At 47.6% G+C, this 26,970-nt stretch overlaps 1 protein-coding gene across 4 annotated transcripts in view; it reads right to left on the bottom strand.

Annotated features, from left to right (window-relative positions):
* The window catches only part of KIAA1549 (KIAA1549 ortholog), a 105,890-nt gene extending 82,093 nt beyond the window's left edge, over positions 1-23,797 (bottom strand). For 2 of the 4 annotated variants that reach the window (XM_016161856.2, XM_036230840.1), the window contains exon 1: positions 23,632-23,797. In XM_016161856.2, the coding sequence (XP_016017342.2) occupies positions 23,632-23,782 (151 nt within the window). In that variant the 5' untranslated portion in view covers positions 23,783-23,797. Of the gene's footprint in view, positions 1-17,168; positions 18,151-21,230; positions 21,784-23,631 lie in introns of those variants that run through there. The other 2 variants (XM_036230841.1, XM_036230839.1) reach the window with 2 other exon arrangements.
* Positions 23,798-26,970: the final 3,173 nt, after the last annotated feature.

Raw genomic sequence — 26,970 nt, 5'->3', positions numbered from 1 at the left:
TATTTAAAGCATGAAGTCGCACGTGCCATGTTGCCCAAAGGTTGTGATTTCTAACCATCCCCACTTCGAATTGCTAGATTGCTAACATGTTTTCGTCTACAAATATTAAAATCATCCTTGAAGACAGACCAATTTTTAAATAAGATTATAAAGGGTTTAATATGAGTGGCGATTTAAAAATATATCCACACTCTAGGTCAACAGCAAGCTTGACAAAGAACATGTTTAAGCTGGATCCGTCATCTCTGAGCTCACGAACCCTCTCCCCCTCCCCCCACATCCCTTTCCCATCGCTCTCCAGCCTTTCCCAGCCCCTCCCCCATCCCTGTGTTCTTATCTGCCTGTCATCATCTCCCTTTCCTCAGCCAGTTTCAAGTAATATGAAACCAAATAATATATAACATTCATTGCTACATCTACTGAGTGAGGATTTTTATTCTCTGCTTTCAGACACTGGTTATAATTTGTTCTTAAATTTTTTTTTTTTTTCTGCTTGTATGTAAGCCTTCGTTGATTTCTCTAGAGGAATCAATAGCCTCTAAGAGAAGAAGACTCTTGATTACTGACACTATTTAAATAAGGAACACAGGGCATCCTCAGTGAGAATTTTAAACCACTCTACTGTCATAATACAATTACTCCTTCTTTCACTTGGCGATAGGGACAGGAAGAAGAGTCTCTCACAGACCAAAGATATTCTAAAACAGAACTTGAACTTAAAAATAAAAAAATCATGGCCTTACAATAGTCTTATAGGAAGGCCTCTAAAGGTCCCCTGTTCTCTGGAATCCATGACCCCACCCACAGCCTGTAATGTCCCTTGTTCTGACAATGACAACATCAAACCCTCCTGCAAGTGGTACTGCCCACCTGAGAACCACTGATATGTACTGCGTCTTTAGGGATGGGCAGTTCCTGAGGACAGGTAACAAGCCCCAGTCATGCCTGGCAGCCCCACTGCCAGCTGCTACAGAAAAAACACTTGATATTTATCGACATGTTCGCACTAAGTGGGAGGGAATAAAAGTAAACATCCTCCTTTCCACGTCCATCTCTGAGTCCATCCGTATAGAATCACTGTTTGTCTAGTTGAATTTCTTGTGTAATTTATGGCCCCTGTGTTGACCAACTTCCCTAAGAAACAGAAAATAAGCTACTGTGGAAAATAACAAAAGCCAATTTAGTATCATCAATGATGATTAATATTTATTGACGGCCTACTATAAGCTAAGGTCCATCCTAAACACCATCCATGCATTATGTCACTTAACTTCCCCAACCACCCATTTTTCAAATGAGGAAACTGAGGCCAGGAAGGTTATGAAACCTGCAAAGGCCATTTGCTGGTAAGATGTGGAACTGGGATTTGCACACGAGTTTGCCGGCCTCCAGCCCTATGCGCCTGAGCCCACCGGGCAGACAGCCCAGGTAGGGGTCTCCAGACTGACTGGGTCACATACTCCATTAATAAGTTTTGAACCAGGTGAAAGTATGACCTATCCAATAAAAGTCAGAGTAATAAACATTTTTTAAAAAACAAAATATAGCACCATGCCTGTTGATTCTGGCTGGAAGCTTGTGAGCCATGATTCAGACGATATTTTTGCTGGAAAATAATTAAGCTGTTTGGTACTGATTCAAACTCACAAAAAGTTGCAATGCTTCTTGAAACCCTCACTTTAGCAACCTCAGGATGCTCTTAAACACAAATGCCTACAGAAGCCAGAGAGAGAAGAGGCCCAGAAGTGAACTTCGTGAAATAAAAGGCACGTGATCAAGAAAAGGGGTCTGCAGAGATTAATCCCCCCAGTGCGGAAGAGTAGGTATTCAGTCACTTCAAGAGAAGGCCGAAATCCGCATTTTGATGTGACATCTCCCGGTTTTTTAACGCTGGTGACTCTTTCATTGTTTAAAAATAAATAAATAAATCTGCAGGCCGATGAAACCACTTCTTTAGGCTCAAGCTTGAAAGCTGAGCACCAGGAAGTGTTTGCCTCAAGAGTTCCTCAAGTTACCTAACCATCTCGTGTGTTCCCTGGGATGAATGCAGAGGCCCAGGGGCCCCAAGGACCTGGGACAGATCCCAGAACTGCCTCTAACACACCAGGCTCCTAGAGACCTATGGGGGGTGTCACATCCAGCGAGCAAACGCATCTGAGCCAGTCCCCAGCAGGAATGGGGGCAGGGTGTGCAAGTTCACAGGCGCAATGAACAGATCTGAAGTCAAAAGACTGTGCCAAGCCACAGTCCTAATTAATGCCACATTTTCAAGATGGCTGAACCCATCTTATTTCAAGATCCACACATAAGCAAGTTACCTGGCAACTTAAGCTAACACTGCGGTGGATTACACTGGGTTCAAATTTGTGTGTGACATGCTTACACACGCTAATGTAATATCTCAGCTTGAAATCAGGATGATCACCTTGGGAGAGGGGCTTGAGACGGGAAGGGGACACAAGGGGGCTTCTGAAGGACAGGAATGTCCTGTTTCTTGATCTCAGTGGTGCCTGAAATCAGCTGCATTGTGCAAATTCATCCAGTTATGTACTTAAAGAGTACTCTTTGTGTGTGTGTGTGTGTGTGTGTGTGTGTGTAATAAATTTAGTATATATATAATAAATTTATTATATATATAATAAATTACAAAGAAAAGGTATAGCAAGATATACATAAAACTTCAAAAACCAAACTGCTATCAAACTTGCAAAACACTAACAGATACACTCAAACTAAGCTGGTCACTCAGTCGAGCCACTTGACCATGCTGTTCAAGAGAGGGAAAGGTTGCCTGTGATCTTCCTTCCAGCCTTACCGGTCTTCAAGAAAAGAGAATATGTCTTGTGAGCTTTAATTTGTGTGATGGGATGAATTCTTGAAAAGCTGAATGGAAACCACCTCTGGAATCTGAATTATATGTAGATACTTTTTAAAGGGGCCGCAACATTTGGAAGACGATGTAGCACAAGAATAATCTCTTCCAATTTATCTAGCAGTGCTACCCCCATCGCCCCCCTACTGCACCAAAGGCAGAGGGGACCCAGCCCGCCGGCTCGGTGACGGCCTTCCTCACTGCGGCCGCTGGCCTCCTGCTCTCCCCTGGGGCCGAAACCTCACCCTCACATCAGACCACCTCTCCCACTCCGCGGAGATTGGCACCATCTCACGTGAGGTCCCTCATCACCTTCGCCCTCAGCCCATCTCTGTCACCACAGCTCTCTCCCTATTATCCCTTCATCCCCATTGTCAGGTGCGCCTCTCCCCTCCCCCACCTGCACATCTTCCTCTCCGTGTAACCTGAATCCCAAATGCGCCATGACGGAATGCAGGCTCCGCAGAACACGCCCCCTCCTCCCGCATCTCTGTCTCTCCCCTTCAGACACAGGCCTTCTCTCCCCAGGACGTTGTCTCCTTCACCTGTGGCTGCCCCTTGCCCCTTTCCTTCCCGGGGCCTTTCCTGGAAGCAGAGCTGGCCTCCCTTGTCTGTGATTTCTCTCTGATAGGTCTGCGCTCACAAGGCTGGCCCTGGGGACTGTTTATGGCCATCTCTGCAGTTCTGCAAACTGCTCCCACATCGACAACGGCACTGGCTTATGCTATAAACCCACTTGTTAGATGATAATGCCTGCTTTCTCCACAGAACGACTGGCTTAAAATAACTACAAATTCTAATAAAGCACCCAAAACTTAACAAGTCATTCTACTAGGATCATTCGGGGACAGTCCGAGTTAATGAAATGCTGATTCGGCAAATACTTCTGCACCAGTGGAAAGTCTATACATCAGGATGAGCAAAAGACAGGAGGAGAAAACACAATACGAACTTCTGCACAATGGCCGGGGCTTAGAAAGGGCTTCCTGAGTCGATGTGAAAGCATTACCTATACAAACACTGCAGAATGCAACTGCTTGCTGCGTTCTAATCACAGCGTCTGGCTCCAAGGCGTATGTAACATATATTGAAAGAACACTGTCTGGGATCAAATGGCGTTGGAGTCTCTGTTATGCTGGGTTCATCAATCCTGTCCTCGGTCGGTGTTTCCGACTGTAAAGCCAAGGAAAGAAACGGTGCCTCACAGGCTCATTAAATGAGATAATGCGTGAGAAGGGCTAACCTCGGCTGCATAACCTCGAGCGTTGTACAGACTACTGGCGCCTGGAGTCTGCTCCCAGAGACTTTAGCTTCATCCATCTGGGCATGGGCCGGAACTGCAAAACTTCCCAGGTGATTCTAATGCCCACAAGGTCAAGAGCCACTGAACTACCATGGCGAGCTTTCAAAAAATGCCAATTATTAGCATAATTATTAATAACATGGCCTAGAAAGGTAACAGTTCAGGGTTTGGGGTCTAAACGAGATTAGGCACATAAAAGAAATCAGGCTAAGGCAAGTGAGAATTTTAATAACCAGGAAGCTAAAGTAGAAATAGGTTTGAGGGCAAATAAAAACAAACATGCTTTCTCGTTCCCACTCTTCTCAGCTAGTTAAATCAGAAAAATGCAGTTCCTACATGTAAATTAAGGCTCTACATATCAAGTGATATTCACGAAGGTCACTTGCAGTTAAGCAGGAGGAACTCCCAATTGTTGATGTGAATTCCTAGGGCCTGAAACTCTAACCAGCTGCTATAATAATCACCTATCGGGCCACTTTTGCAAAATATTTACCCTAGTGTAAAAATGTATTTTTCACCCATTGAAATTTGCACTTGGCATTAGAGACACTAACTCTTGCTTTTTTTCACTGCTGTTTGTGATAACCTTGGGATGTCTGGATCCTAAGGAAGGATACTAGAAGGTTCTATGATGTCAGGCCTTTAAAACAGGGTCATCTTCCTACATGAAACGCAAGCCCGTCAAAAAAAAAAAAAAAAGCTGAAAAATCTGTAGTGAATAACAAAACTATGAAAGAAACATGAGTGAAATAAAATGAGGAAAGCTGCCTTAGAAAAAAAAGTGCTAAATTCAAAGAGAAAAGTTATGTGATTCACAGTCCCAGGAAGAGAATCAGCAGAATTGAGAATTTCCATGACATGAAATTTTAAGGTCATTTCCTGTAATGTTTATAAACTTTCTCGTCTACTTTCCACATAACATGAAGACACAAACGATGAAACAAAATTCACTAAACAAGCGCTTATTTGACAACTATCGTGATTCATCCATTTAAAGACTTTCACATTCTACTGTATCTGAAATCAGGATGTATTTACAACCAATGGTCCATCGCGGTTTAAGTGACGTTGTTGTGTTCTTTACGATTTTCTTCAGAGGCTCAGAAATTAAGTTGTCCATCTCACTGTCGATGGCATCTTAGCTCCAGTGAAAAATATTATGTTAGTAATCAGCAGTAGTATTTCTATTGCAAGGCTGTACTCTGGCAAGGTGCTAATAATCTAAATAGGGAGACAGGATATGGGCATAAAAACTTAGATTAGCAACAATGAAAATCAGCTCCTAATAAGAGCCAATGAATGGAGCAGACACTATGTAAAGAGCACTCATGCAATTTAATTCAATCACGGCCGAGTCATGGAGCGTTCACGCCACGCTGAGAAGCTGATGCTGACAGAGAGAACCCCGAACAGTACAGCCAGGACTCAGATTGTCTCCGCAAGTGGCCCTCCCCTGAAGCGCCCTCAGGAGGCTCTGCCATCTCGTCATTCAAACACTGACGCGCTCCTACTATGTGCCAGAGACAGCACTGGGCTTCTGGGATCTCGAAACACCGTCTCTGACCCCAATGTACTCACGGTCGGTAGTAAAAACACAATTAAAAATAAGTCGCCGTGAGAGTTTCAGTGTGAGGCGATGAGACGATGAGGTGGTGGTGATGGCTGCACGACTACGTGAATATACTTAATGCCACTGAACTGTGCGCCTGAAATGGTTAAAGGGCAAATCCTGTGTTATGTATATTAACCACATAACCAATCGACCAATCATGAACACACTGGGGACAGTCAGATACATTTGTGGCACAAAGGAGGGTCAAGGAAGAGGCGCGTCAAGGGAAGGCAGCTTGGGCTGGATGACAGACAGCAGAGGGGAGGCCCCGGACGAGCCCCGTGTTCTCCAGCTCTCGTCTTTGCACCCCCAGATCATATCATCAGTTCCCCCAGGAGATATGTGCTGGTCTGTTCACATCCTCAGTGTGGCCAAGATTCCCAAGGCCCCAAGCCCCGACTCCAGACCTCTGGATCCTCGAAGGTGCTGAGTAGTGACTGACCCCTGAGTAGTGGCTAAACACCTGTTCACAATGAGATGCAACAGCTCATAAGCAGACAGCCGGCTGGCAAAATGACAGGCCCAGCCAGGCACTGTCTTTCTGGAAAACTGCTGAACTATACAAACTACCAATATATTTCCAAAAGCCTTCCATGGAAGGCATATTTTGGAATAGTTATTCTGGAACACATTCTGGTTTATACACACGGGTTTTTTTTTTTTTCTTTTAAAGTCTTTTTGACCCAGCTGTTCTCCTTCTATAAACCCATTCCAAAGGAAATAACCAGAAGCTCAAAGATCTGCATACGACACACAAAGAGATTCATCATAACACTGTATACAGCAAGAATGATTACCAAGAGAGATGCCAAACAATTAAATGGCATGAAAAATTCTTCTCTACAATCTGCAAAGGAATACCATGCGTCCATCAAAAAAATATGTTAAAGAATATTATAGCACAGAAAATGTTTGCAAGAAACTGAAAATTCCAAAATGCAAAATTATATAGGCAGTATGACCCCATTTTATGAAAGAGTCAAGTCTGTTATATATACATGTGTGTATTTTTTAAAGTCTAGAAAGATACACATCGAACTGTTAACAAAAATAGTGTTAGACAGAAATAAAGATGTTTATTTTCTTCTAAATATATTTCCGTGTTTTCTAAAGTATCTATAAATGAGTACTGTTTATCATAGGAGACAAATAAACCTTTCTTACTCCAACAGAGAAGCGTGATCATGCAGGGGACTCACACGGATAGTATTGAGTTTTAAATGGCAGCTAATCATCTGCAGGGGTTTAAGTTAAAAAAATGCTGTTTTGAGGTTCGACCATATGGAGGCGACTGATTAAGATATTCAAAAAAGAAGAGGGTGTGAAAAGGAGTTCCGAGTTACGATTCAGGTAAGGGGCAGTGAAAGAGAAAAGGGAGCCCAGCTTCATGTAGTGGCTTACGAGTCCAGGGTACTCATGGAGTCATTATTTACGCTGGTTCATTCATTCATCCATAGAATCATTCCTTCCTTCAATGATCCCCTTAAGGACCCGAATGTTCCCTGAGGGCCAGGCACGGTGCTAGGTGCTGAGGATACAAGTGAAATATCCACCATCCCTACCCTGGAGAAGCTTCCAACCTAGTTAGAAACAATTACGGCACAGAGGGGTCAGTGCTATAATAGGCATGCATGTAGACAAATGGCACCTAAACCATACCGAGATTTCTGGAAGGCTTCCTGGAGGAGATGATGCCTAGGCTGAAATTTTTGAGAGAGGAATGGAAGCAAATGAATGAGAAAGAGCATTCCGAGCAGGAAGAGTAGCACAGGAGCAGCACATGCAAAGGCACAGCGGCACAAAAGAACTCAACGCGGTTGCCCTCAGGGGGAACGACTATGTGGCCAGGGCCATGTGGTGGGAGAGAGGCAGGAAACGAGGCAGAAAGCGGGGGAGGGGAAGCGGGAGCTGTTCCACTAACTAATACAGGCAGATCAAGGAAAATGAAGACTGAACCAGGGACACCGCCGTCTGTGGCATCACAGTGCCCTCCTGATCAAATGAACCCAGTGAACCCGGACAAGGAACAGTGCCAAGTGAACCCGGACAAAGAACACGGGCAGACAGACACCCGGGGTCGAATTATAAACCTCAGGCAGCTACTTTGTCGAGGCATGCAACTCCGGACCCAGTCCCCGCCCCACAGCGCTACTGTCCCTCCCTATTTCTATCGCCCCTCTATTTTCTCTCCTTAATTCACCCTCTACCATGCGGCCTTCCTTTCCTCGCTCATTTTCTCTCCAAGCACCCAGGCACTTTCCCATGAGCAGGTACTCACGAGCTTGTCTGTATTTTTTGCATGTGCTTCCATGTATATATCTATATGTGCACCTGTGTGTGTGCTATTACCTGAATACTTGTACACACAATGCTTCTTGATGTACTTTTGTACGTGTCTGTGAAAATGTCTACTAATATACATTTCTGTCTTTCCCTATCTTCGTTTGCATGAGCATATCCTCTAGATATGTGTCTGCTTATCTATGGTTATATGCGCTTGTGCGTATACAGGCAAAAAAGTGTGCTGTGCCTAAGTGGGCGTGTGACTCATGCACGCAGGCCGGGGGAGTGGGCATCGGAGGTTTCGGCCTCCGATGCCCACTCCCCTAGTCTTGCTTTGGAGAACACACCCCCCACCATGGTGCATGACCTAGGCATATCTGTCACCTGAGATACCCACTCTCCTGGCCATGGAGTGGGCACCTATCCCAAGTCCCAGGCTGTCTCCAGAATTTGAATCTTGACAGAATGGAGGAAAAAAAAAAAAAAAAAGGCTGAAATTCACCTTCTGTCTATGCCCTGAAGGAACACTCTGCAGCTCCTACAGCCTGGGCCCTGAAGGTGCTGGCCCCGGAGGACCTTGGCAGGGACACGGAAGGAGAAACTGACACACGTATGAATATTTATGTAACTTCCCAGCTGTAAAGTTATGAGTCGGGAACTATTTTACCACCTGTCATATACCTCCCGCGATGACGGCTTTGCCTGCAATTGTCTTTAAAACTGTATCTCTCTCTCCCCGGTTCAGTTTATTGCTACTCCACTGTTCCGCATCAGCTCCTCTTCTTCTCCCGGGTCCAGAGAGGACTGGCTCCTGCCGAGCAACCCCCAACTACCGTGGACAGCAGACGCTTCTGGATCGCTCAGCAATAATCCGTTACGTCCACACGATGCCGCATGGCTCAGAAACTGCTCATACCCAGGTGGCACTCAAGTTCTATATGCTATCAGAGAAATGCAGATTCGTTTTTGCACGATGCCCAAAAGTGCTCGTGCACAATTTTTTAAACTATCTGAATAGTATTATGAAAACCTGGTGCATATTAATTCTTTCCCTCTTGGCAATTAACGTACCATCAAAACTAAAAGACTACCACAATTATAACCAGAAACAACTCATTCATCTACTAGCATTTACTCATTCACTCATTCGTCTACTAGCACAAGACACTGTGTTGGGGGACTGTGGAATAAAAGGATGACTCTAACAGGGTCCCCACTGTGGGAAAAGGGGAAGAGGGGGTTACAATGCAGGAGCCCAACTACACAGGGCAAAGGGTCTTCATTTCTCATGAAGAAGCCTTCATTTAGAACCCAGATTTTATAAATGGAGAAAGTGTCATCACCGTTAGATCATTTTTTAACCCTCAGGTTGGTTATCAATTACTTTATCATGAAATACACATCTTGAAAGTTTGCTTGCAAAATAAGATTTGAAGTTAAATTAGATCTTTTTTTCTTTATTTGAGGATCCATTGACCAATCTCCTTATACAGTTTTGCTGTCAAAAAGTTGTAACTTGGTAAATTCTTAAGAGCTGAACTAATGGGTCAAATGGTACGAGGCCAACCTCACTTGTGATGATCACAGAAGAAACGTTTAGAGAACTGTACCTCTAAATCGGATATGACCCTCCTTTAAACACTAGCTTCCAGGACTAACAGCTTTCAACCCTGAATGTCATGGCCATGTTGCATCAAGTCAGATCTCAGAACAACAGGGCGAAGACGGCTGGTCCCTTGACATGGATAAGATCCGGTCTGGTAGAGGCTTTAGCTGACACCGCAAACGTTAATCCGAGATAGGGGAATCAAAGCAGGAATTAGAGTGGTGTCCCGACTTCAATCGGTCGAAGGCTGTTTGGACCACTGGGGTCCAGGACAAACAGTATGCAGCCCCTGGAGCTCTGTAGCTTAGGAAATAGTGCAAATGGTATGTCAAAAATACACACTAAAATGTTTCCAAAAGCAACGAAGGGCTGAACCTTCCAGACACCCCAGACTGGAGCCCAAGGAGCAGTGGCAGGCACCTCTGGGAATGTGTCTGGAGTCATCTATATTGAATGTGCTTTTCTCAAGAAATGCTTTCTAACGCACTCTGTGTAGGACTAGAAAGCCACGCAGCAGTGCCTTGGATTTTCCAGAGATCAACTACTATGAAGATACGCTCCTATGACTCACAGTCTCCAAGAACGTAACTGATAAGCATGCTAGGAAACTCCAGGATCACTGGGGACCCCACGCGACGGGGTGATTAAGAGATGCATGAGACACAAAGCGCAGTGTTTGCCTCCACACCCTCACCGCCTCTCCCTGTGAGGTTCTATGGACGGACGGGCCCCTTGAAGGCCATCGTCATGGCCTGAAGAGCAGAAGCCATCCGCGCTTCACTTTGAGCTGGGCGACAGTCAATGCCCACATCCTTTATCTCACCAAAAAGAGCGGAGTCGCCTCTGGGGACACGGTGTGGATAGAATCCCATACTCAGTGGTCCTAGAGGCAGTGTCAAGACTTGACGTTTGGTACATGAAGGGTCCCTTGAATAGGCTCCCAATTAAAGGTCAAAACACATGTGGGGAGGGTTTGGTGTCTTCTTTTTCAAATCTATGATGGTAATGCTGTTTTGGGGAAGCTACTGGCAAAATCTCTTAAGACTGAAGTAATCACAGAAGCTGGACAGGAAATAGACTAGGCTTGGATTATGTGCTGGACTTGCTGCTCTGGGGTCAGTCCTGTGAGAGGCCTTCACTACCCAACAGGCCCTGCTGCAGAAAACCCACAGGACCGAGGGAGGGAGGTGCCGAACACAAGCAGTCCTCGCCAGCACGGGTCCTCGGCCGCTCGGCAACCCCTTTACAGCTTTGCACTCTACTGCTCCAATCCAGACACTATGATGATAAACCACGTTTTCCATGGAGCCCAACCTATCCTGCCCATTGCATTTAAGTGATGACCACACGACCTCTAAAAAGAGGTGATCGACATTAACTTCCTCAACATAGTCATCCTCTCACCCCTCATCCGTACCCACCCACACCCACCACTCCCTCCTGCCCAGTGTCCCAGTGGAAGAGGCACCATTCTTCCTGTCCAAGAATGTCCTGGAGTTTGAGTGCCCCCTCTCCCAGTTACTAGCTGTGTGACCTAACGTGAGTTACTTCATCTCCTTGTGTATCAGTTTTCTCGTCTGTGACGTGGAGTTAATAACTGTATCTGATACAGTTGTTGTCAGGTTAAATAAATTGATATAATATATGCTGAGTGCCTAAAACAGGGGTCCCAAACCCCTGGACCAGGGTCCATGGCCTGTTAGGAAGCCAGCCGCACAGGAGGTGGGGGGCAAGTGAGCAAAGTTTCATCTGGGTCTGCGGCCGCTCCCCAGCACTAGCATCACCACCTCGGCTCCACCTCAGATCAGCAGGCATTAGGTTCTCATAGGAACATCGGTCCCTGGTGCCACAAAGGTTGCAGACCCCTGGCCTAGAAGAATGCCTGGCGCACTCAATGTCGCTTAGCTATTACAACACCTACTGTTATTTATTCCTGACTCCTCTGAGGACTTGCTCCAGGAATGGTGACCTTTCTCTTATTATCTTCGATCGCTGTGTGGCTGTGGTAGACACTCTCCAAAGGTGACCACCATCGATTCATAAGCACATGCTGTTCCATCAGTGGGTGGCTCCTATTCCCTCCTACTCCTTGAATCTGGGCTGGACTTGTGAGCGGCTCTGACCAGCAGAATGCAGCAAAGCCAACACTCTGGGTGCTTCTTTTCGGGGACTTCCAGGCCTAGGACCTTAAGAGAACTGCAGCTCTGCTTCAAACCTCTAGGGAGCCTGAGAAGGCCTCCTACGCCAAGACCACTCCGTTCTGAGGAAGCTCAAGACAGCCACAGGGGAGGAGAGAGGGTAGATGAGTGGAAACGATACCCAGGGTGCCGGACACAGGAGTGAAACCCTCCTGGACCTTCCAGCCCAGTCCCGGCGCCAACCACGTGCAGCCTCGTGAGTGACCCCAGTCAAGGCCACATTGAGCATAAGAATCTCCCCATCTGAGCCCTGTCCGAATTCCCAACTCCCAGCATCATGAAAAAATACCATCATTGTTTTAAGCTGTTCAGTTCGGGGCTGATTTGTTATACTGCAGTAGATAGCTGAAACAAAGCTCCCCTTCGGCACGAAGCGAATGCTCTATCTTACATCCCTTCTTATAACAAAGTCTCCCACACAGTTCTCTGATCCTGTAGCTACCACCAGTTCCTGCCTTCTTTGTATCACCAGTGCAGTCCTCTATTATGACACTTAGCACACCGTTGGACAGTGACTTGTGCATAAGACTCTCTCTTAGGTCCTTGAGGGCTGCAACTGACGGCTGTATTTATCTCGGGATGCCAAAATTTAGCATGGTGCTCAACACATGGCAGTGGAGTACTCACAAAATGTTAACTGAGCCATGCATGAATGCATGAATGAATGAATGAATGAGACCACCATACAACTGGTCTACCTGCACAAATGTATTCTGGCACTGGGAAACCCAAAACAAAGATGTAAGAGGAGAAAGTTCCAGACAGAATTCAGAAGGCACGGTTAAGAGATAAAGGGAAAGATCAGCATGGTGGAGTCAGAAGCCACAAGTTGAAATCCACGGAGATTTGGGGGCTGTTTCTGCAGCACGGCTACTCTATTGTGACTGATAAAATACATACTCTGCAGTACACATTGTTTTCCTCTCATGGGGAGCTGAACCCTGAATCGGAAGAGGGAGAAAAACTTCAAGGTTATGCGTGAATAAAGTCGATATAAATTGTGACTTTAAAAAAAAAAAAAAAAAAACAACCAGTATCAGGCCTAAGATTCCAGAAATTATAAGGTTAAACTTTAACACCAGATCCAGGCAAGTACTCAAGCCATTAATACTGTGTTTCCTGAAGAGCGAAAATCGCTCGAGGGTGAATCTAAAACGATGGACGTAGGACAGTGTGGTGCACTGGTCGGGTGTCTTAAGGCATCAACGCCCATCGAAATTTCAAAGTTAATAAGAAACTGATTTTATCAACATGACTGGTGCCCTGACACGGAGGGGAAATCTGGGCACACAGGGAACACCGTGGGAAGACACAGGGAGAGGACGGCCATCCATAAACGAAGAGACCTCGGGAGGAACCAACCCTGCCCACACCTTACCCCAGACTTCCAGCCTCCGGGACTTCAAGAAAAGAAATGTGTCATTCAAGCAAAAAAAAAAAAAAATGAAATTCATTTTAAACTAACGGTATAGACCAATGAGGATGTATTACAAACACACACTTTACTGTCAGGAAGAAAAAAAAACAAACACGCGAAAATAATGTCGTCAAAACATTATCAAAACCACAAGGATATGACCCAGGCCTTGATAAGAGATAACATTTTTCTTAATACTAAGTTTTACTCAATGTTATCTTAATATATATATTATCTTCTGTGCTAGAGAATATGGAATATAGGTTCATATGAAATTGTTTTAGTTTATTAGGGTAACATTGGTTAATACAATCGTATTAATTTTAACTTTCTAAAATTCTTTGTCAAATTTTTAATTTTTACTCAGTTGAAACAAAATAGCACCTCCACACAATACTTTAGTTTTCAAAAGTCTAATTTCTTCACATCTTGACCAATATTTGGTGAGCACCTTCTACGTGCCCGGCCCTGGGCGTACTTTCACAGCCAGGGCTTTTGACATAGGCAGAGGGGGCTGGTGGGGGCCGCTCTATCCACAGAGCTCCCTCTAGCAAACAAGCAAAGCCTGTGGGTGGGCATTTCAACGACAGAGACCAGAGAATCATTCTCTAACCCAGAGCACGGAAAACCCCCACCTCCCAGGATTACAAGGACGCCTACCAGTTGTATGACCTTAAGCGAGTTAGTGAACCTCTCTGATCTTTATTTTCCTCGTCTGTAAAGTGGGGCTAACAACAGTGCCCACCTGGTAGAGGTTGTACGGGTTCAACAAGACACACTGTACCAGCTCGTTGGCACATGGCGAGCACTCTGTAGCTGTTGGATAATTATTCCCCGGTCAGGCTGAGAGTTCTGGAGAGAACCAGAGAAAGCAATGCAAAGGGAGCCTCCGTGCCAATTAACGATCAAGGAAATGCGACTTGAAAGGAGGTATTTTTTTTTTACCTATGAGTTTGGCAAAGATAAAAGACTGGTAACAGCCCGTATTAGGGAGGGTGGAAGCAAAACTGGCACTCTGATTCATTGCTAGAGAGAATGTCGATCGCTTCAAACTTTCTAGGGAGCAATTTGGCAATATAGATCACAACGGAATATAAATCCTGCCTAGTCCAGAGATTCTATTTCTGGGCATTTATCCTACGGAAATAATTAGAAAAGTGTGTAAAGATGTACAGAGATGCTCACAGCAGCATTTTTTTTGTTTGGTTGGTTGGCTTTTTTTTTTTTTTTTTTTTTGTATTTTTTTGTTGCAATAGTTGAAAGCAACATTGTGATCTATCCACAGGGAAGTGGTAAAGTATAGAAAAGCCGTGGCATCCAGTGAAACTGTGACGTAGACCTGCGTCTCCTGGCAACGTAAAGACTCTACGACAAAGTGTAGACGGGGAAAAAAGCGAGTCTGCAAATGGGTAGAGTAAGATACCATTACTTTGTGTGTGCACGTGCGTGCTTGTATGTGTGGGGAAGGTCTGAAAGGAGGGAGGCCAAAATGTGACTGGTGGGACTTGGGGTGATTTTCACTTTCTAACATATCTCCTGTACCATCTGAATTCATTTACTGTTACATTTTAAGCCGTGTCACATCTGCTCTAAACCCTCCAACTGCTTCCCACCCTGCGTGAAGCAATACCAAAATCCTCTGCTGGCCTACATGCTCCCCCGCCAGCACCCACTTCTCACACCCGGGGTCCTGCTGTCCCCCCACCCCCCATCCCCTCTCTGCTTTCAGTGCACTGGCCTCCTTCCCAACCCCCAACACCAAGCAGACTCCCGCCTTTACGCTGGTGGCTGGTGACTTCCTCTGCTGGGAACACTGTGTCCCCCGCCCCAAATACCATCCAGGCTTAGACCAAATGTCATTGTTATGGGTTGAACCGTATCTCCCCAAGACTCCTAAGTTGAAATCCTAGCTCCCAAGACCTCAGGATGTGACCTTCTTTGTCAACAGGGTCACTACAGATGTCATTAGTTAAGATGAGGTCACACTGGCGTGGGGTGGATCCCTGCTGCTGACTCTCCTTATAAAAAGGGTCAATTTGAACACAGATATGCACACATGAAGACTGCTACTCTGTTGCCACAAGCCAAGGAATGCCAGCAGCTAGGAGAGGGTCTGGAATAGATCCTTCAGAGGGGGCACGGCCCCCCAACCTCGATCAGGGACTTCTAGCCTCCAGAACTATGTGACAATAAACTTCCGTTACTTAAGCCATTCAGTTTGCGGAACGTAGTTATGGCGGCCCCAGCAAACTGATGAAGCCACCTTGTCAATGAGGCCTCCCTAACTGTCCCAAGTGAAAACTTCTCCTTCTTACTCCCGGCCCTTTGTTCTGTTTCTTCGTGGCACTTATCAGCTAGAGACACGCCGCGTCATGAACGTCCCTCGCCGACCTGTACCGAGGGCCCCGCGCAGTGCCTGCGAAGAACGGGCATTCACGGAAGAGTGGCTGAACGAATGAACAAACAACACGGAACAAAACAGATCAATTCCGCCCTGGTGGAGTTTCCTGTCTAGTAGAGAAAGACAGAGAACAGACAGACACATGTAAGATGGTGATGGGAGTCACGCAGGAAAATAAAACGGGGTCGGGAGCGAGGGATTACGGAGGAGGTGGTTGTTTTTTAAAAGGCCTCCCTGAGCATGAGAGATTTGAGCAGAGACCTGAAGAGGAGTAGTAAATCGTGTAGATCGTATCTGAGATAAGAATGTTCTAAGCGAAGGGAACAGTAAGTACAAATTACTGCAGTGAACACATATCATTTTTATAATCAGAAAAAAAACTAATAAAGCTATTATAATCCTGAAAATGCATAAAGATATTTAAAAGCCCAATTGCAAGGGCTAGGAAGAAGAATCTGATTTTTTAAAAAATTCCTGAGGCTCTACTCAGCCTCTAGTCAGGCCCAGGTTGAAAATTCCAGCTCCTTCCTAGAGCCCCCTTCCCCATCAAACGGCTGCCCAGGAGGCAAACACTCCACAACGCAAGGATGGGGAGAGGTGAGCCTGGAGAGGTGAAGCAGTCCTGAGGCAGAGGCCTAGAAATCCTTCCTGGTGCGGAGTGACTGTGTCCTAGCCACCAGCCACTGACTGGCTACCCGCAACCCACCGCTGCCACCACCCAGATCTGGCTTGTGCCCCCCACCCTTTCACCCCAGCCTGTCACCTGCCTCAGCCCGCCTGTTCCCGCCCTGCCCCCAGACCCCTGTGACTCCCAGATCTGACGAAGGTTCACTCCTGCTACCCGGCCAGCTAGTTCCCATCCAGCCTCGCTTTGGTTTTTTAACTATAGTAAAGAATAACACAAAATTTACCATGTTGACCATTTCTAAGGTTACAGCTAAGGAGTGTTAAATTTATTCACATTGTTGTGCAACCAACTCTTCTCATCTTGCAAAACTGAAACTCTTTATCCATCACACACACAAACACCCCATTCTCTCCTCCCCTCGGTGTTGGGCAACTGTCATTCTACTTTCTGTCTGCATGATTCTGACGACTCCAGGTACCTCATCCAAGTGGGATCACACAATGTGTGTCTTTTGTGTCTGGCTTATTTCACTTAGCATAATGCCAAGGTTCGTCCATGTTGTAGCCTGTGTCGGAATTTCCCTCTTTTCTGAGAAGGGATAATAATTTCATTGAAGGTACAGACCACACTTTGTTCATCCAGGCACTTGTTGCCGGACACTTGGGTTGCTTCCACCTCCACCTTAGTTTTGACACCTGTTTGCTTCAACCGTCTCCAGGCGCTTCTGTAATCCCTGGCAGTCGCCGGCCCTAACGCCTGCTGAGACCAGTGTGGGGTAACCAAGGACCGGAGAAAGGTCTCCAGACACGCTCGAGCCCGGAGAGGGAACACACAGCAGGAGCGGTTACCTGAGCTGCATGTCCGGCCAGACGCCAGCTCGGCTCTGAAGCCACTGCTGCTCCTCCCCTCAGCTCTCCCCGTCAACTCGAAATCTGGGCTGGATTCTTCTCCCTGCTGACTAGATAACAACCGAAAATCTCTGAAATGCATCCAACCTCAGTGAGACACCGCCTCAGGCCAGAGCCTCTCAAACACTAGTGTGCCTACAAATCTCCGGGAGATGCTCTTAAAAGGAAGGTTCAGTACATCTGGGGTGGGACCAAGAGCGGGCCTAACCAGCTGCCAGGAGACGCTGAGGCTGCTGGTCCACGGACCACACCTGCAGCAGCAAAGGCCTAGCGACTTCCCCCAGTTCACACCTGTCTCCTGGGCTTTGACCAAGTTCCCCTAGAAGCTGGCTTCAGAGGACAGTTTGTTTGGGATGTTTGAGGCTTCCCCCTTTGAAAGTTCCCCAGCGGTATTTACCCAGTGTTTTAAAGCGGCCCTGCAGGCTGTCTGGCTCCACAGTTAATCCCTGCACCCAAAACACTGGTGATGGACGGTTCCTCCCACAGGCCCAAATGGGAGACAAGGGAACAAAGAGAAGCAGAGTTTCCACACGACTCCACGGGGACTGTGAACTACCTGCCCAACACCAGGAGCCACGAGCCTGCAAAGCCCCTGACCTCCTGCCAAGACATGCCCATTGACAAGCAGCACCGATGTCACCTGCTCGTTTTCACTAAGGCTCTAAGTCACCCGGGCTGCCAGAGGGGCAAGACAAGAAAGACCACCTGCCTTCCAATTCCAGCGGGGCCTTGCCGCTGCCGGGTGATGCGTTCACTCGCCTCTTCTCAGTTTCCTCTGGAAACCAGATGTATTTTCTCAAGCTCCCAGCCCCACCTCCCCTCAAAAGATGGTCCGTGTACTCCTCCCCATGAATAGTCACCTGCCCCTTGATGCGCCTGTCTCCAGGGCAAGCCTCCCAGTTCTCCCTCCGTCTGGAAGTGAATCCCTCCACTCGTGCCTGGATCCCGCCCCCCTCCAAACACCTGAGAGGCTTTACCCCCACTGCCTCCCCTCCGGCACTGTGTCCCTGCCAACCCCGCCCCACGTTGGTCTGTTCCACAGTCTTCTGGGCTGACTTGGCCCCAGCAATCCAACACCACTGGTTGGAATGGAGGTATTACCTCCTAGCCCAATGCTCCTGAAACTTCGAGTGTGCGCGCGAAATCAGCTGAGGACCCTGTGAAAATGCCGATTCTGATTCAGAAAGAAGGTCAGGGTCGGGGCCTCAGACTGCGTTTCTAACAAGCTCCCAGATGGTGATGCTGCTGCAGGTGTGTGTGTGGACCACACTTTCAGTAGCAAGGTTAGATGCTCACCAATGAAGAGAAGCAATGTCTGTATCTATGAGCCATAGCACAAGCACACCTAAAGCATTACCAAGGAAGATGGAAATAAAAGGAAGAGACAAAGAGAATAAGAGAGCAAAGTAGGTATTTTGGAGGTGGGGATGCATGGGGGGAAATGTAGTTTATTAAAAAGAATAACTGAATGCAATGGGAAGAGTGAACTGCCTTCAGCAGGTCACTGGGCTAGATGGACCATCTACAGGCCAGTGAGATGGCGACACTCAACATTCAACAGAGAGGACAGTCACTGTCTACAACAAGTGCATTCCAAGGCAGCCAACGCGTGGACTCGAAACGTAAGAGTGAAAGGAAGAAACCTCAGTGATGCCCCGTCTCATACTGACGAAGAAACTCAGGACGAAGTAACTCGTCCACAGTCACAAAGCCAGTCAGCAGCTGCCGAGAGCTCCCCTGGGTTTGCTAGCTCACAGTTCCATGTGCTTTCCAACACATCATGCAGCCGAGGCATGGGAGAGAGAAATCATGTGGCTGGGAGCTGCAGATGAAAGGTGGGTGGTCACAACTCGGCAACAAATTAGATCAATTTAGAACGGCATCTCCTATCTGGGAAAATCAACCTGGTGTGATTACAATTACAGTAATTAGCTGCCTCTGGCACCCAGGGCACTGATAGAAAACCTGTGGCTCCCAGGTCCCTGGTGACGTTTACCAACACCCTGACTTGGCTGTTTTCAGGATTAAGTGAAGCATTTCCTGACAAAGGCTGTAGCGGCTGTTCCCATGGGGCCAGGAGTAAGAATTTAAAACGAAGTTCTCTATGTCCTTTGACTCCCGACCCAAAGAAAACCAAGCAAACAAGATATAACAGCAACGACAACAACAACAAAAAAAAGAAAACTGTTTTTCAGTGTTACAATTTTAAACCAACTGTTCTAACAGTGGAAAGACAATTGCAAGATATTAAGAGGTTACCTCTGAAATGCTACTAAATTTTCAGTACTTGGATTTACAGTATCTGGATCGGTGGTTCCAGACTTTAAAGTGACGAAAACTCTGAACTTGTTAAAACTGAACACTTCCAGGCACCCCCACCAAAAAATTCGAACGTGGGTCAAGGACGAGCTCCAGAAATCCTAATTGTTAACAAGGACGTCCACACCCCCAAACTGTTGACGCAGGAAGTCGAGGGATCACACTTTCGAAACATTTATCTCAGTCCTTGTTTATAGGATACTAAACCACTCAAAAAGTATAACAAATGTTCACCTCGAAATGGCTACTAACAAGATAAAAATTTAACCCGCCATTAGTATAAATGCAATGAAAAAAATTACAAAGAGGAAAAAACTGGCAGATTTTGCTAATCGAGATAATCAAAAAACTTCTGAATTTCAAAAATATATAAAATTTAAAAGGAAATCCATTGGAAGAAGAAAATGTAACACATAGGAGAAAAAAAATGGTTGCTATCCATAATACATAAAGACTTAACTATGCATACCACAGACCAAACAGAAAATTCATGGAATACAAAGACAAAACAAAAAATATCCAACTCAAAAGAAAATCTACAGCAATGTATTACGAATTTATTTAACAAGGGTTTTAAAAATACACAATGCTAGTTATGAAGTAAATCGGGCAAATGAATAAACTGCTAGGGTTTATTTCAGCATGACGGCTTTATAGAAAATGTCAATTCATTCTACATCCATTTACTGAAAACCTAGTAGGCACCCAGTACATGGAAGAAAACTTGCAAAGATCCAGCCTCATGGGCCTTAGACTGTGATTACATTCTAATTTCCCTTCTGGAAATGTATATGTTAAAAAAAAAAAAAAAAAAAAAAAAAAAAAAACAGAAAAATAGACAACGCCTTACCTACATAGCTATTCATCACAGCATTATTTATAAAAGCCCAAAAAAGCTGGAAATAATTATTAGGATGGAAATTGTGTTTTCGAACAATACTTAATAAACAGTGAAATGCTTAAATATTGAATGAAAAAAGTAGTAAATACAATTATGCATATAATTTCCATTTCTTTAATGTTAGTTAATAAAGAAAACTTTATGGCATTATCTGTGGGTTGTGGGATCATGAGTACCTGTTTTCTATACCTTCCAGAAATTTCCAAATTCTCTGAAAAGTTATCAACTTCATAATAACTATTATTTTGAGAAAGACTTATCCCTCAATGAGATGAATAGGCGCGATTCTTCCTTTATCTTGTAGATGTAGGATCTCCTAAAAGCACAATTTCGAAAGCAAGTCCAAAGTATCACAGATTGTTTTCTACAAGAGTGAACAGACAATACCAAACTTATGTTTAAACAAAAAGGGGCACGTTCGAAATGCTGAATGAAATGGACAAGAAATCAGTAAAACATAGAAATTTAAATCAAGACCTTAATGAGGGGCTGCAACCAGGAGGTGGACTCCGTTTAATGAAAGTTGGCAAGGGAGAAGGGACCTCCAGAAGGAGATGTTTTTCGGACAGCCACAGAGGGACTGGTACCTGACCGAGGACATCCAAAACGTGATTAAGACGCACCAGTTACTCTTTAGACTAACGCCACTTCCTCTCCAGAAATGGAACCAAAGCCTCCCCCAGCCCCACTCTGACGGCGAAAACACAACGCTCAGGATGAGGAGCCAGAGGGTCCCAGTGGCCCAGAGAGGAAACCACGTCCCAGGATCGACCACCACTCACCATGCATTAGGAGGCCACCCTCCACCAATATCACTGCTCACGGCCTCCAAGAAGTCGGTTGGGGGCATCAATGAGAGAGGTCTTCCCTGGACCGCTTCCACTCACTGCCTTTCCTGCCCGTGGCCGGTCCGTGCGGGGCTCTGAGCTTAAATACTGCTCTGCGTTCCTAATTGGATCCTTGAGGACAGGTGTGTGCATGTCCACCACTTCCCCCAGCCCAGCCCAGAAGCAGCTGCACAACCCAGAGGAGCCCAATAGACAAATTAGTGAAAGGATGAAGTCTCTGCTTGCGTGATGTCAGCTCTAGAGTGGAAATATAATTAATTTCCTCTCTTGGCAATTACAGGCAGACCTCAGAGACACTGCAGGTTCTGTCCCAGGCCACCTTCATCAAGCGAGTGTCATGATAAAGAGCCATGACCTTTTTGCTGGTGGAGGGTCTTGCCTGTAATTTTTACAAACGCCAACACCTGTGGAGTGCAATAAAGTGAGGCGCAATAAAATAGGGGTTTGCCTGTATCTGAGGATTGCAGGGAAACAAGAACAGAAGCAGAACAAACAGCTTCGCTGTTGATTTTAGATTTATCAAAAAAAAAAAAATTTACTTACATTCTCCACATCTGCAGTATATCCGAATGGCCACATTCGCAGGGGGAAGCTGTACAGCGGTTAGGCGCACCGAAGTTTGGAAGCAAACTAACCTGTACTCCTACAGCCTTAGTTTCCTTATCTGTAAAATGGGAACCATGATGCCTAACTCACGACGTGATTGGATCACGTGTTTAAATGCAGCACCTGGTACACAGGCAGCACTCAGTAAATGATTACTTTTCTCTGTCCCGCAGCTGATGAATCATTAGTATCAGGTGGGTTCTCTTTGTTGACTAAAGCCAAGAGCACACTTCGTGATTACCTCGTCCTACAGGAAGCCCAGGGTCTCATCTCCTCTCTGGACTCACAGGGCTGGAATGCGCAGAGAGCAGGATTTGCGACCCGAGGTGCTAGGTCAGGCAAAATCGTCTGCACTTACTGTATACTGCCTGAAAGAAACCCATTCTGTCGCCCCTCAGCTCTGATGGCTTTCTGAGACAGGGTTCCACCCAGCTACAGGAAATCCGTGTAGAGGCCTCAGGTGTGTATAAGTCTGCGGGGTTCGGGCAGCAGGGAGAACGGAAAAGTGATGACTGCACCAACTAGCCTGTGACCTTGAGCAAGTCACTTCTCTCTGTCAGTTTCCTCTTCAGCAAAAGGAGCAGTCCCATTCTGTGATCCCTGAAGTCTCTTCCTGGGCTTCTGCGGTACCTACCATCCCCTACATGTCACTGGTTATAATTCTGACAGCGAGATCCAAGAAACACCTTCGGTTGTGTTCCATTTCCTTCCAAAGCCACTTGGCAGTCCTTTGGCCCTGCTCCCAAGAGAAGGGAGGATCTGGAGTGGCTTCCACGGCTCTCTGTTTGTGCAGCGGCTCCCCACCTGGAGCCGCTTATTCTACCTTTCCTTTTCTGCCCCCAAAAGTGGTCAAGTGTGTGTGTGTGTGTGTGCAGAAGCACAACCACTGGCTTACAGCGAGCGTGTCAGCTCGGAGATGGTTTCCAGACCATCCCATGTGTAAGCTCGGGGTGGACAAATAAACATTTCGGGGAAGCAATATGAATTAAATCATTTCCTCAACAACAAAACCCGCCCACAGGCTCCTTCATAAATCATGCCTCTTAATTCCATGCTGACGAACCGTCAGGAAACTGCATCTATTACAAAAACAACCCTGAGTCCTTTCATGCCCTGACACTTAAGAATCACAATATTTTCACACTCTATTGTACTAATGCCTTTGCAGAAGTAATAGCAATAGCTAGTTCCCTGGAAAGATCCACAGCCAGGCCGCTTTCCAAGAGATAGTCTTTGAATGTTCTTTGTGTCCTAGTGCACTGGGGGACACCCGTCAGCCTGCCTGCATCTGGGGGACACAGAGCTACTCAGAGTAATGCACATACCCACACCGAATGTACCCCTTTCGCCCCGACAATAAAGTATTCCCAAACATCTGATACACCACACTGATAGAGCCATGCAAGGAACAATTCCAGGGCTTGAATTTTGCAGGGGAAATAAAGGCACATTCGGACACGAAGCCACCAGACCCGCCTCAGGATCCGTGGAGAACAGGATAGCCTTGCAGACAGACCTTCAGCAAGACTGGCCACAAACCGCTAGCTTGCTCGTTTCATATGCTCCGTGCCTTTATTTGCTGGGCCCCAAGAAGAATGGAAAAGCATCTCCAAAACGGAGGGCGAGGGAGCGGTGGAGAATAAAAGAGGATGGGCGGGGAGAGCAGGATCTTGAAAATAACAGCAATAAAGGGTCACGGCGGCGGCCCGAGGGTCTCCGCGGTGCTTACCTGGGGCGCACGAGGCCGGCCGGGCCAGCAGCAGCAGCCAGAGGCCGGCGAGCAGCAGCCCCGGGCGGCGGCGGCAGGCGCGGCGGGCGCCAGGCCCGCGGCGGCTCGGCCCCGGGACCAGCGCGACCCCGGCGCGGGTCCTCCCGTCCATGGCCGCGCCTCGCGTCGGCGCCGCGCCCCCGGCAGTCCCGGCGGCGCCCGGCCCGGCCTCGCGGCTCGGCGCTCTCGGGCCCGGGAGAGGTGGCCGCGGCGGCGGCGGCGGCGGCGGCTGGGACGGGGCGCCGCGCACCCTGGCGGAGCGAGGCCGGCGAGGCGGGGGCGGGCCGGGGGCCGGAACCGCGGACAGGGGCCGCCAGCCGCACGCCGGCCTCGCCGCTCCGCCCCCTTCGGAGCCTCCGAGCCGCTGCCCGGCAACGCGCGCGCCCGGGCGCGGGGAGGCGAGCACCCCCTCCCGGCCGGCCCCGAGCCTGCTGCGGGGCGGCCCGGCGGGCGCAGGGCTCGGGGGCGCCGGCGCTGCGGCGCCGGGCCGGGCCGGGGCCGCGTCCTCCCCCAGGACCCGCCTCCCAGGAGGGGGCGCCGGGGCACGCGGGAGGCCTGGGCCCCGCCGCCTGGTGGCCTCGCGGGTTCCACCCCCGTGGGCGCCTGGACGCAGGGAGCGAGGTCCGGCAGGAGGGGTCAGAGCGGGGAACCTGGTCAGCCCGGGCGCCGCGGGCCTCTGGCTCCTCCTCGCGCGCCTGCCTTCGCTCAGCTCGGTTGTGTGCGGGCAGCAGGTGTGAGCGGGGCGCCTGCGTTTGCAGGACAGACAGCCTTCGGGGCCGCAAGGGCACAAAGCAGAGGGAAGGACCGGCGCGCTCCCCAAGGGCCCCACAGGCCGTAGAGGGGGCGAGGAAAGCGCGCTCGCAGCTCGACCCCTTTTCTCCCTCCTGTCCTGGTGGTTGGGAAACCAACGACAAGGACGCTCCGGGTGTATCGCACACACCCCGCACGTAGTAGGCCTACAAAGGACGCTTGCTGAACCAAATCGAAGCGGAAATAAAGAGAACCGCGCTGTCCAGGCCCTTTTAGAGAAAGTGGCGCTTTGGGGTGGTGGAGAGAACGTCAGAGGGAGGGTTGGCGTGTTTGGGAGTTAGAGTTCCCCCGCGAAATGAGGAACGCGAAGAAGGGAGTTAACATTTGTCAAGGACTGGCTATGTACCAGACAGAAAACTCTGAAGACGCTGGTGGCGTAAAGGTCTTGGAAGATGGAATTGGCCATTTCGAATCTTTGCATCCTGTTGGAGCGCTTGCACCAGGCAGGTGTGAGCTGGGAACATTCCCTCGTTGCCCCAGACGCTATCTATGATGGACGGTGAAGATTGGGAACCATCAACACTGACAAAAGCGTCCGGTTGAGCTCCCGTCTGGTTCTCCTACTGGGCCCAGCCTTGCATCTTCAACGCATCCAGGCGTCTAGGCCCGTGGTGAGATAGGAAAGTCAGCGATAGCCCCTTCTCAGAATAAGGCCTACCTGTTGGTGTTAAGGAAGATAATTGAGAATGAAGGTTAAAGATAACTTTTGTTAATGTTTTTAATTTGTACTTTATTATGCCTCCCCATCAGAAACGGTCCCTGTCCTTAGCAATTGATCTCCCCCACCCTCCTCCACCCCATCAAGGAAAGGCTTTGCAGACCTTGCCTCCAACTCATAAACGCCAGGTGAGTACTGATGTGCAGATGCTGAGGCTGTCCCAGAATGTCCGGTCCCTGGATACGATGGCCCTAGATCGGGGACCTCTTAGTCACACTTTACTTCATTATCTGAACTCATTGTGTAAAAATTTCATTTGACCACAAACCGCTGCCTTGGAGTGATTCTTAAATTGTCTTGTCCTGTTGTGTTAAACAAATCAATGTGAAGTTTGAAACTGGCGTCTTCCGGTTTAGGATTTCCCACAGCTCCAGGAACTCATTGTACATTTGGTGATTTGAACCACAGCATCCACTTGCCCAGTGAAGATCTTCAACCTTCCGGATTTGCCCCCACCTTTCAGTAAACTCCCACCTACACCAGAATCCACGGTGTCAGAGAAAGGAGGCTCCCTCTCAATTCAAGAAAAACTATATATTTCCCCAGCCAGTAAGAAGGGATTGACATCAGTCAGAACTAAAAATCGCAACTTGGATATAACAGAAGTGACTCAAGGTCACTAACTTTCTAAGGAAAGTAAGATCCCTAGAGTCCCATCGTCCCCAAGCTCTGAAGGCATAAACTCAGTATTACTTCTGTTAGGATTTCGAGCCTTTTGCCTCAATGTCTGCAAAAATGTCTCCCAGGGCTCTGACAGTCCGGCTGGTAAGTTGTGTGACTTGGGAGTCCAAGACCGACTGAGTGGTACAAGGTAGGGGCGTGTGCACGTGTGTGCACTGCGTGAGCATGTGCGTACCCCCACATGTATAAACACACACACCTACACACATTCATCTGATATGAGAAGGGATTAAGACAAGATCTTAGGGCATTCATATTAGCAAACACATCGAAGCACCTGCTATGACTTGTTAGTTGGAGGATGGGGGATATAGAAGAAGGACATAAAGGAAGCAATTTTAGAGATTATCTCATCTAGTTCTCATTTTATAGATAAGGAAACAAGCCAAAAAGTTTAGTTAATTTACCTCAGGCTCAACCCCCATCTCCTGTCTTCCGGTTAAACCAAACAACCCCTAGGAGATGGGGGAGAATTAACCTGGATCTCCAAAAGGCATACAGTCTGGTTTAAGGTGGAGAGATAGGATCAGTGCCCCCAGACCTATTCAAAATGGGCCTCAGCTTTGAGGGCCCTACTCTGGGCTTCTTCCAACTGCACCTCCCTCCAAAAGACAAGGAATCTTAGGGGCCAAAGGAATACCCTACCAGGAGCTCACTTCCCCTATGCTTAGGGACCCAGGACCCCAGAAGTCCCTGCCCACTCAGCTCCAAGCTCATTTCCAGGGCCCGCGTGGTCTCTCTCGCCCAGCTGGAGAGTCAGGTCCCAAGGTATGGCCAAGGAGTGCTTGTCTGCAGGAGATTGGTGAACTTGGACATGTGGCGGGCAGGGGGGGGGGGCAGAGATCAGCACACAAAGCCTACAGGAGTGAAGCAAAAAATGAGGTGTGGGAGGAGAAAACGAAACGGGGCCCATATTCATGTGGCAACTTAGCTGCCACATTCCTGCTCACGACTCCAAGGAGTCAAAATTCTGCTTTTGAACCTGACCTACCAGGTTCTTATGAAGGTATGTTTGTCAAGGGAGGAGGATAGACATACGTCATTTAATAGTATGCTTGCTTAGCATGTATCTTTCTGATGTTTAGATGTAT

Source organism: Rousettus aegyptiacus, unplaced genomic scaffold (assembly GCF_014176215.1).
Source record: "Rousettus aegyptiacus isolate mRouAeg1 unplaced genomic scaffold, mRouAeg1.p scaffold_m13_p_13, whole genome shotgun sequence".
In the NCBI taxonomy this organism is placed as follows: Eukaryota; Metazoa; Chordata; class Mammalia; order Chiroptera; family Pteropodidae; genus Rousettus; species Rousettus aegyptiacus.
This window is presented reverse-complemented; position numbering and strand designations above follow the sequence as displayed.